We start from the raw sequence: 12,644 nt of genomic DNA on the forward strand, positions 1-12,644 counted from the left end.
AGTAAGACCGGCATATAACATACTGCGAGATTCAGGCATCCTTAGGCATTGACATGAAAGCAATACATACGATTTTGCATGATCACTTGAGCGTACGGAAACTTTGCAGTTGGATCCCACACAATTTGACCGAAACTCAAAAACAGGCTTATGTTAATTGGAGCAAAGAAATGCTCAAGAAATTCAACCAAGGTCGGTCAAATTTGGTCTACAACATCGTTACTGGGGACGAAACATGGATCTATTCGTATGAGCCCGAAAGTAAACAACAATCCACTGTTTGGGTATTTCAAAATGAACCGAAACCAACAAAAGTTGTTCGTTCACGCAGTGCTGCCAAGCAAATGGTTGCTTGTTTCTTCGGTTATACTGGACATGTGACAACCGTGGCTTTAGAGGATCAAAGGAATGTAAATACTGATTGGTATACAACAATTTGTTTGCCAGAAGTCATAAACGAATTGCGTAGATCAAACCGAAATCGTCACATCATCCTTCATCATGACAACGCCAGCTGTCATACAGCACATCAAACCGTTGATTTTTTGTCCAGTAATAATGTTGAATTGATGACTCATTGTCTGTATTCATCTGATTTATCACCTAATGATAATACTTCTATTTGTTTCCAAACATTAAAAATAAGATGCGTGGTGAGCAATTTGAGTTGCCTGAAGCAGCTGTTGAAACATTTTGTACACTGATTTCTGAGGTTACAGCCTTAGAGTGCAGAAAATACTTCGAAAATTGGTTCGAGCGTATGCAAAAATATACCGATCTTAAAGGCGAATACTCGAAAAATAATAAAGCCATTTACCGAATTTTACATGTTTTTTTCATATTGTTTGCAGAAACTTTTCCAGGAGCCTACGTATTACAGACTTACAATTTTAAAGCTACTTTTACTACTGAACGCAGCCACTACACATGATAAAAAAGCTACATAATAATATTGTAATGATACTAAACTATTCCTAAAGTTACAAAATTAATTTGAGGAACTTGTTTGTCCAATCTCTATGGAGAATTAGAATTTTTTTATTTTAATTTGTTTATTGGTATTATTGTTTAAGGTTTCTATCCTCCATGACACATTACTGTGATTGGTTTATTATTCTTAGTATTTTTGTATCTTGAAATTTATTATTAATTTTTTATCAGTAAAATATTTTTTAAGGTGGCTCTGATAGTGCTGTTGTGCTGAACATGGAACTTTCATATCGGTTCATCAGTTGTGTAATAATACAAAACGCGAATTTTAACGTGAAATAAATTACATAGAATTGTTAATTCAAACAGACATTTAGGGCTACATCATTTATATATTATTTCACTGGCAATAGGTTTATTTTATGTTCCTGCACGAGGATTGCACTAGAACTGAACTGAACTAATGCAATTCAGAACTCATGAATTCAGACGAATTAAACGTGCAGGCAAGGTACAAAAAACGTTGTACAAAAAACGTTGTACAAAAAACGTTCTGTACAAGATAAAAATGGCGTTCCATATTGTTTACATGGAAGTATTAGATTCGTGTGATGAAAATAAAAGTATTAATGCAATTCCACTATTTAATAAATTCTTAGTCAAAAGATTTGTTTTCTGTTCCTGCACTGGTTGCACTAGTTCAAAAAGTGTACACTAAAGCGTTTTTTGTGCCCAAAATGACGTCGATTTTTTGTTTCAGTGCAACAGAACTCAGTGCACGAGTTCACCGTACTGGCTGCACTAGATCTGGAGTCAATAAGCCTGTTCTTTTTGGTCAAAAAGAACAAGTCTCTTGTACACTCGACTACAAGATTGCAATACTTTTTTTAAATGGGTTTCGGAATGCAGTCTGCTCATTGAGCGATTGGTTCTTACTTATCCATAAGTGAGTAGGCTTCATTTCGAAAGAATAGAAAAAATCTGTTGCAACCTTTTAATCGTGAGTATACAAGTAGTGCGAGAGTTTATGAGTAATAAAACGATAAAAATATATGTAAAAATGATAGCCTACATACAAAACATTTTGTACACTCATCATTAACATAAACATCATCATTATCTTTAACTAAGAATTTGGTTAATGGTGGAATTACATTGATGCTTTCATTTTCATCACGCGAATTTAATACTTCCATGTAAACAATATGGGACGTCATTTTTATCTTGCACTACGTTTTTTGGGCTGTTCTTTTTGGCTGAACTTTTGCACCAGTTCATTTTCCTCTTTTTTTCTCCTAATGCAAAAGTTCAGTAAAAAAAAAAACAAGCCTTTTATTCCTTGTCTGTACGCTTATATTCATCAATTCTAGATTGCACTAATTCAATTCAATTCAGTTCTGGTGCAATTTCGTACAGGAACAAAAAATAAATTTAAAGATAATGATGATATAAAATGTTTTTGTATGCAGGCTTGCTACTATTTATATTTTTATCGTTTTATTACTCATAAATTCTTGCACTATTTGTACAAGGTCTGTTTTCTGTAGCTGAACTAGTATACTTGTACTACTTGCACTGACTCTAAACCCAAAGTTTGTTCGCATTGCATGCATTTTTTGCACTCAACATTTTCGCTTTCTCTTTTTTTCAATGTCCAAATATGCAGGATATCTCATTTTAATCGAATTTATCTTAAATATCTCTTGAACAGTGCATTTTGGGGAAAAATGTGCTAGACAAAAGTTTTGGTACTTCGAAGGGAACATAAGATGGTGTTATTGGTTTGATCTTTGATGGCATTGTCAAGATCAGGGCAAGGTCACTTTGAATTTTTTAAATGGAATCTCCTCATTTTTCATTACATATTCTTGTAGTTTACATAAATAACAAATCAAAGGACTCTTTCTATACAAAACAAATAATAATAAGTAACGGGCAAAGTAAGAGTCAACACATTTCTTTGAAATTAACAAAAGAATATATTACAATTAACAGAAGTAAAATTACATAACGCAAAAAATAGAATCAAAATTAAGAAAATAATTACAAATTACAAGTTTCGGCTACCGGATCGAGCTCTCTTCAGACATTAACATAACGAAAAAATCGCAGAATAAAATCAATTATCGCAAAAAATGCTCGCATATTCAGAGCCTTCACAATTCGGGTGAGTCTTGATGTAGAGTTCGACATTATTTTCGTACGATTGAACCGTCAAATGTATTAAAAATATCTTGGCAAAGCTCTAGTTGATAAAAAGATAAATTAAAAACTTTCCACAAAAAGATCTACGCGTAAATAAATTAACATACCGGAAATCTAATAAAAAATAATAAAAAATATAAAATAATAAAAATGCACCAGAAATCATGTAAAATTCAAACGAGCGTGTCCAAAAAGGAATAAAAAACTTTTGGAATATATACAGAAAGAAGAAACGCAGATGTGTAAGACAGACATTACGTGTCGATTATTATGTACGTACAGTAGTGCGGATCAACACAGACTGAGAGAGGAGACGGACTGTTAGTATCAGAAAGTCAAACTTTATTTATGATGAGAATATAAGCCTTGTGGAGGCCATCGGTGTCAGTTTGTAAATTGAGATCATTCTTCTGCTTCTTGATATTAAGTATCTCGGAAACCAAACGTCTCCGATAGCAAGGCTCTTCGTCTAAAATTACGACTTCATCCCATTGGAATTCGTGATCAAGCTGTCTCCTATGTTCCGTTATGACAGATCGGTCAAAAGTGTTGTATCTAATGTGATTGCGATGTTCAGCAATCTTGGTTTTTAATTTTCTGCTCGTCCGTCCAACGTATGACGCATCACAATTATTACACAAAATTTTGTAGACCACATTGCTCTTCGATGTATGTGGACAAATATCTTTCTGTACTTTAATGTATTTGCTCAATTTATTGGGACTACGGAAAGATACCCTGATGTCGTTTTTATTGAAACGTTTGAACTTTTCCGTGTGGAAAGGGATAAATGGTATCGTAAGCCAAGAAACAGATTTATTCGTCCCGACATCGTCAGCCAAAACTCTATGTGTTATGTGTCTATTTCTAATTAAATTTTTTATACGTTGATTGACTGTGTCAAAAATGAAGGTCCTTGATGTCGTTGGACTTAGATGTAGTATTTTATTTCAGATACGTGGATGACATTTATACTGCGGTTGTTTCCTCGAAAATTGACTTGTTATTAGAACAATTTAACTTATTCCATCCGCGTTTGCAATTTACTTCAGAAGTGGGAGGAGATGAAATTAATTTTCTGGATGTTACTATATCTATTAATGGAAACAGGTTTGGTTTTGATTAGTACCGTAAGCCGACCTTTTCAGGGAGGTTTTTGAATTTCAATTCTAATCATTCTATGGCACAAAAGAGAGGGACGATTCTTTCGCTGGTTGACACAGCTTTTTTATTATCAGACTTTAGATTTCATACAGAATTTGACGTTTATTATCAACATTTTATTAGACAATGACTATCCACTGACCTTCATTTTTGACACAGTCAATCAACGTATAAAAAATTTAATTAGAAATAGACACATAACACATAGAGTTTTGGCTGACGATGTCGGGACGAATAAATCTGTTTCTTGGCTTACGATACCATTTATCCCTTTCCACACGGAAAAGTTCAAACGTTTCAATAAAAACGACATCAGGGTATCTTTCCGTAGTCCCAATAAATTGAGCAAATACATTAAAGTACAGAAAGATATTTGTCCACATACATCGAAGAGCAATGTGGTCTACAAAATTTTGTGTAATAATTGTGATGCGTCATACGTTGGACGGACGAGCAGAAAATTAAAAACCAAGATTGCTGAACATCGCAATCACATTAGATACAACACTTTTGACCGATCTGTCATAACGGAACATAGGAGACAGCTTGATCACGAATTCCAATGGGATGAAGTCGTAATTTTAGACGAAGAGCCTTGCTATCGGAGACGTTTGGTTTCCGAGATACTTAATATCAAGAAGCAGAAGAATGATCTCAATTTACAAACTGACACCGATGGCCTCCACAAGGCTTATATTCTCATCATAAATAAAGTTTGACTTTCTGATACTAACAGTCCGTCTCCTCTCTCAGTCTGTGTTGATCCGCACTACTGTACGTACATAATAATCGACACGTAATGTCTGTCTTACACATCTGCGTTTCTTCTTTCTGTATATATTCCAAAAGTTTTTTATTCCTTTTTGGACACGCTCGTTTGAATTTTACATGATTTCTGGTGCATTTTTATTATTTTATATTTTTTATTATTTTTTATTAGATTTCCGGTATGTTAATTTATTTACGCGTAGATCTTTTTGTGGAAAGTTTTTAATTTATCTTTTTATCAACTAGAGCTTTGCCAAGATATTTTTAATACATTTGACGGTTCAATCGTACGAAAATAATGTCGAACTCTACATCAAGACTCACCCGAACTGTGAAGGCTCTGAATATGCGAGCATTTTTTGCGATAATTGATTTTATTCTGCGATTTTTTCGTTATGTTAATGTCTGAAGAGAGCTCGATCCGGTAGCCGAAACTTGTAATTTGTAATTATTTTCTTAATTTTGATTCTATTTTTTGCGTTATGTAATTTTACTTCTGTTAATTGTAATATATTCTTTTGTTAATTTCAAAGAAATGTGTTGACTCTTACTTTGCCCGTTACTTATTATTATTTGTCTTGTAGTTTACCTCGAGAACTTTTCAAAACAATATAATAAAATATTTTTTTATTAAGTATTTTGCGAGTTATAAGACTTGAAAGGTACAGTTGGGGCATTAGCATTATCCAAGGTGCAATTAGCATTACCGATCGATGGCTAAAACCTCTTGAATGTTGTTCAGAATTCCTGGATAACATTTGTCAAGATCAAGGCTATTGAGGTTCTACTTATTTTCATTTTTAGATAGAAATGAATTTTTAGTGTAAAAATGAAAATAAGAGGAACAATCTCCAATGACTTTGATCTTGACAAATGTTATTCAGGTTACGATCCTGAAACAACATTCTGTTGATGGTGCTGTAACTTGCAAGCCTTATAACTCGAAAAGTACTTAATGAAAATGAATTTAATTATAGTATTTTAGAAAACTCTGAAATAGCTACAAGAATATGTAATGAAATATGGAAAGTTCCATTTAAAAAATTCGAAGGCTTGCTCTCATACTTGATAACGCCACCTAAAGTCACTAATGGTAAACTAATGGTATGTCCTCAATACTTTTGTCTGAAACATTTTTCCTTAAAACGCACTGTTCAAGAGATATTTGAGGTGATCGATTAGTGGGACATTCTGTGTATCTTATTTTAAGTGCAAAAATATTTGAGGATTTCAAGCAACGCGAACAGATTATACTAATGCAGTCGTACAGCAGTACAGTGAATTTATGCACTGAGTTCTGTTTATTGGAAAAATAAAAACAAAAAACAGCTGACGCCATTTTGGGAACAGAAAACAAACCTAATGTAATCTGACTTATTACCTTATTATGTTTTTTTTTGACTTTATTATGTTTTTTGTTGACTTCTGCATCAACTTTGTTTATGACTATTTTATCAATTTGACGCTTTTTATTTTTATTTAATTTACACTAATTTTTATTTATATGACACTAAAGATGGCTTAATTTCGCCCGAAACGTTTATGATTAATTCTTCTATTAATTGTTAACGGAATTATTTTAAATATAAGACTTTCAGTAGAAAAGTCTTAGCGTTGTGGCTTTATATTCCTTTTATTTATTATTTTTGAATATTTTTTATTCAAAATTCTTAATGTTAAAAATTCGGGATAGCAATAAGTATTGGTATTGAACTTGAATCTTTTGTGTTTGACGAACAACTGCCCTAGAACTGCCCTATTCAGCATAGTTTCAATATCATTTAAATTGTATTACATTTAAAATCTTTGCTTTTTTAAGCATTGAAATGTTACATACTTCTCGTTTAATGATGCAGGTTCCTCACGATGGACCAATGTGTGATTTACTATGGTCAGATCCTGAGGATACTCAAGGCTGGGGCGTGTCGCCGCGCGGTGCCGGTTATCTCTTTGGTAGCGACGTGGTAGCTCAGTTCAATTCTGCCAATGATATCGATATGATATGTCGAGCTCATCAACTAGTAATGGAGGGCTACAAGTGGCACTTTAACGAGACTGTATTGACTGTCTGGTCTGCGCCAAATTATTGTTACAGGCACGTAATATCTTTATTTGAAATTTCTCTCTCTAAAATTTTAATAAATATTGTAAATTACATACAGGGTGTCACAAAAAAGTCAAAATACTGGATTATCTCGGAAAGATGCGTTTTCGGAAAAAAATTGTTTATATAAAAGTTTTAGGGTACGGAGTTACTCATCATATGATGATATTAGTTAGTAAATAATAAGAATAATATATTAGTTTAACTATTCTATCTCTAGTAGAGATAATAACGAGGATATAGGCCGAAGGGTTAGAAATTTACAGAATTAATGTTTGTTAAAAAAATTTTAATTACTCTCACAAATACTTTACAAAATGTCTTGTCGGTGATTTGCCTTGCGGTCAACGATGTTGCACAACTCGGCTGTCGTATTACTGAGAGATAATGTTGTACTGTTTCATTCACTATATGGTGTGACATTTTTAGATTATAACTTAACGTACTTGACGCAACGTATGTATGCTTATTACTCGACTTCTGAATTCTCAGTCCACGATACGGGTATACTAATCTAAGATCTACTGAGTTGGTCAGCTGATTTCAGTCTTGCCCTGATTCCATTGTCAAATGTGCTCGGTGTTGACCGAACACATTTGGCAATCAATTAAAATTATGCGACACTGTATGGAAAGAATCGTGCGTGATTGTCGCAACTGTACTACTTGAACGTACTTCTTTTAGTCGCAAATCGCAAATTAAACGTTTTCGAAATTATTCGAATTAGGCTGGTGTTTTGAAACTTTAACGCAATCGTGCTACTTCTTAATTAATAATGTTCTATTCTATTCTAAATACTAATTGTAATTATGGCTACAAAACAAGACTTTGAACGATTTTGAGAATGTCACATTAAGATTACCTTGAGTTTTTTAAAAAGGAAATCATGCTTCATGCGCGTGTGCATGTGTATATTCCGAGATATTTAAGGACTCCAAACAGCAGTCGATCAGCCAGCCAAGGAAAGATTAGTCGGTAGTATTTTAGTAATCATTAGTAATTCAGTAATCATCAGTAATCCGATTTTGACTTGACTGGCTGAATCATCGATTGCTGTTTGGAGTTCCTAAACAGATCAGAATACACATAAGCGTGAATGGCAAAGGAAACTCACTTAATAAAGTACAATGAAAAGGTCAAACGATCTTTCAAGGTTCGACAAATCGAACTGTGCGATCTCCGCGTGGTGTACTTTGGATAAGGCTCGGCGTTACTTTAGTGGCGTGTATTTTCGAGTAGTTTTGATCAAATGGAACTTAATTATTTTGATACTGTTATGCTATATAGATACATACAGTTAACATTACTTTTGAAAAGGTCTAGATATCGGCTATAAAAATTTACAATAAAAAATGATAATTTCCTTTTTTTTAAAGTCAAGGTGACTTTGATGTGACATTCCCAAGATCATTCAACGTCAAGTCACTAGTATCACATGATAGATAACTTGGTACCCTACAATTTTTGTATCTGACCAAATATATTACACAATTATCTACAACTAATTTTAATAAGGCAATTGATTGAAACGACTTTTTAATATCGTCATAACATATAAATCAAACAAATTTTTATGTATAATCTGATTATAAATATCTTCTGCTTTTACCAGTTTCCAAAAGAAAGGAGGGGTTGCAATAAGGATAATTTTTGGCCTATCCCGAATTCAAACGAAACTAAGAGGGGAGGATGTATTTTCATATCTACCTTATAATTTCTTAAAAGAATATGATCCTAAATCTGATTTATCAATTACATTTTAAAATTTACAGGAACGATTTACTTGATATTTGATACTTTTCGATAATTGAGATTTTTTAGGTAATTATTTAATTAAGAAATACCTCGCTGATGATTTTGACTTTGACATATATTGTCAAGGTCATGATTCCGAGTAACTTTGCCTTAATAACTAGATGGAGGTCTCTTATATTTTCTGAGATATTTACAGTAATTTTATTTTTTAAAAAGAAACAAATAGAACGTATTTTTTTAGCACAAAATATATATTTTACTATATGCGAGCTGTCCGAAAAATATCTTATATAAGCAGAGGTCGAATATGGTCAATATGGAAAATCCCTTCAAAGTAATCTCTTTTCAAAGCAATGACTTTCCAGCGGTCCACTTTTTTTCCTAGTAGTCATTTTTTGTGCCTGCATAGCCTTCAATTTTTTGGCATTTCAGTACCGTTGAATTTTTTTCCTCTTCGACAGATAGATATATTTTAATTTAGAAAATAAAAAAGTTACACGGGACTATAGCTAGATTGTGTAGGGATTGACGAAGTTGGACAATGCCATGTTTAGTCAAAAAATTCTGATTCAGATGAGATGAATGACCCGCTCGATCATTGTGAAACGTGACGCTTGGAGTTTTCAACATAACTGTGTATTGTTGTCGACTGAATAATTGTTAGGTCGTGCCGTTGGATGGGAATATTCTTCAAAATCTCCTAAATACTGAATGCCTGTTTTTTCACAAGAGAGAGAGAGAGAGGGAGGGATGGTGTCTCTAAGACAAAGATATATGCAGAAGTTGGGTACTTTTGGGACAAACCTCGTATGCTATATGTATTCTGCAATCCAGAAACATGGTAGTGTTTCGGCGTTAAAGGACGGACAGTCTATAATTTACATAATGCTCTTTTATGCCAAAACGGAATACATTTCATATAACAAACATTTCATGTGAAGCGAGGTCTATCTCACATCTCCGGCAAATGAAGTTGGTCCCCCTAATATTAAAAATAAAAAAATTACCATTGCCATTCGTTTGATGATCGTTTGGTGGTGTTTGGTAGTCTATTACCGACGTTTGATAGAAAGTTATAACCAGAAATATCAAAAAAAGACACGCGCGTGAAATTAGTCCCCCATTTCTAAAACTCGGCTTTGCAGAATGCACATATAATAATTGTAAGCATTCGTTTGCTGATCGTTTACTGACGTTCGATAGTCTATTCCTGATAATTGGTAATTGAAATTATAACTAAAAATATAAAAAAAAATATATACACGCGCTTGAAATTAATCCCTCTATTTAAACTCGATTTTTCCCAACTGTATACCGATGCCTGAGCATAGAAGATGCTATATCGAGAAGAAAGGTTTATATCAAGAAATGAATGAAAAGCGGTCTATTCCGCATAAGATGTGAAGATCTATGTCGGAACGTATATGAAGTACGGTTTATATCAAAAAAATGAAAAGAACGATTCAAGTAGCATGAATTAAAGAAGATATTATATAGCACAATATATTTTCTGGCATGAATTAAAGAAGAGGTTATATAACGCAATATATTTTCTTTTCATAAATTTTATAGTGGTATGACTGAGAACGGGAAATTGTCTTAATTTTTAATCTTGTTTTTCGCACTCATTTATTCATACGAGTATATTATTTAATTTTTCGTAACTAAATTTGTGCAATTTATGAGTAGTGAATATTGCGCTATATGGACTTTTCTTTAATTTTATGTGATTTGAACTGTTCTTCTTATTTTCTCGATATAAACTGTATTTCATATGCATTTCGACATAGATCTATCTTCATGCCTCACGCGAAATAGACCGCTTTTCATTCATTTCTTGACAAAGACCTTTCTTCATGTTTTTTTTCCATATAGCATCTTTTACGGCTCAGGCGTCGCGATACATAACACCTATAAACATTTATTTGGTGGTCGCAAATTAACGTTTAATAGTACATTCCTGATGAATGGTAGTCGAAACTACAATTAAAAATATCAAAATATTCGCGCGTGAACTTAGATCGCCCTTTTCTAAAACTATGCACTATCTTAAACATGCCTTGCAGATTGCACATATAATAATAATTATAAGCATTTGTTTAGTAGTCGCTTGCTGACGTTTGGTAGTATATTCCCAATGATTGGTAGTCAAAATTACAACTAAAAATATCAAGAAACGACATATGCGTGTGAATCATGTCATTTTTTGATATTTTCAATAATAATTTCAATTACTAATTATCGAAAATGGATTAAACGTTAATAAGCGATTGCCAAATGAATGCTTACAGTTATTATTGCATATGTAGTCTGGAAAGCAGAGTTTCATAAATGGGAGGAATTAACATCACGCGCGCATGTCCTTCTTTTCATAATTTTGATTGTAATTTTGACTAGTAATCATCGGGACTATCAACGTTAGTAAGTGACCATCAAACGAATGCTTACAGTTATTATGATATGTGCAGTCTGCAAAGCCGAGTTTTAGAAATGGGGGGGACTAACTTCACGCGCATATGCTTTTTTTTATCTTTCTTTTCTTATTTTTCACCACTCTTTATAATTCCCCCCTTTATATTCCTAATAAATCGATCTATTTAACTCATATTGTTATTTCTTGTTTACATATCTATCGTGAATTATGAAACGATCGTCAATTCGAATCTGCAAGTTCTTCAAATAGTCTTGAATGACTATAGACGCGTATAAAAGTAGTGTATTCCGAGTTACACATGATGTATCGTTTTATCCTTTTTTATTATTTGATGAACAACAAGGACAAATGATGCATTATGTGCTTCATGCGTAACTCGAAACGCACCCATGGATTCGGTGTGCTGAATGAATGACGACAGTATGTACACATTTACGTTGCTTCATCTCTCGATATATTCTAAATAATATTCTTGGCTAGTATTCTTGAGGTTTCCACGGGTGTCTATATAAAGATTATACGTTTCGTGGTTTTCCTCCGTGATTCAAGAATGGATTTGGACACAGAGGAAATTCGCGAAACGTATAATCTTTATATTCTTGGCTAGTTTATAAGAAAGAAAGTGAAGGGGAAGTGGACATTCTAAAAATATTGTTGAAAAAATCTCAATCATCGAAAAGTAAATTCCCTATATACCATTTATATTCAAAATATAATTCTTAAACGATGAGGTTTTAGGAATTAAACACAAAGATGCCCATAACTGGGTCGTGGAATATAAATTCATAGTTGAAGGTGACCTAAACATTATGCATTGACCTACTTTGATTCACGTTTCACGACTCAATTATGATCATCTTTGTGCCGAGGTCTCTCTTAGGATCATATTTTTCTGGGGAATTAAATCGATATAGAAGTATTCTCTCCTAGTTTCGTTTGAATCCCGAGAAAGAGGAGGAGGGGGAGGGCAAAAATATCCTTATGATATAATAAGGTTTATTTGCATCGCATGCTCCAAATTAACCCAGAAAGCACTTAGATCATAGGTAAGATGGCGGTTGGAGCAGTTGGATTTATGTACCCCAATGTTCAGTGATACGAATGGATTTAAGTGAGCCTGCCATCTAACCTAATCCGTGAGACCACTCGAGTGAGTCGGACATATGCCTCGTTTAGAGTGTTTTGTGTTACCTCGATTATTTGAAAAACATTTTATACAAAATTAATGCGTTTCTAATAAAATAAATATAAAAGTTATATTATATTTTTATATTATATTATATT

The 12,644-nt window shown here is 33.1% G+C and overlaps 1 protein-coding gene across 3 annotated transcripts in view; it reads left to right on the forward strand.

Moving 5' to 3' along the window:
- The window catches only part of LOC108756052 (serine/threonine-protein phosphatase 4 catalytic subunit), a 36,239-nt gene that overhangs the window by 3,468 nt on the left and 20,127 nt on the right, over window positions 1-12,644 (forward strand). For all 3 annotated transcript variants that reach the window (XM_018499611.1, XM_018499612.1, XM_018499613.1), the window contains exon 5: window positions 6,924-7,162. In XM_018499611.1, coding sequence (XP_018355113.1) covers window positions 6,924-7,162 — 239 coding nt within the window. The remainder of the gene's footprint in view (window positions 1-6,923; window positions 7,163-12,644) is intronic.

The sequence above is a fragment of the Trachymyrmex septentrionalis genome, unplaced genomic scaffold (assembly GCF_001594115.1).
Source record: "Trachymyrmex septentrionalis isolate Tsep2-gDNA-1 unplaced genomic scaffold, Tsep1.0 scaffold91, whole genome shotgun sequence".
NCBI lineage: Eukaryota > Metazoa > Arthropoda > Insecta > Hymenoptera > Formicidae > Trachymyrmex > Trachymyrmex septentrionalis.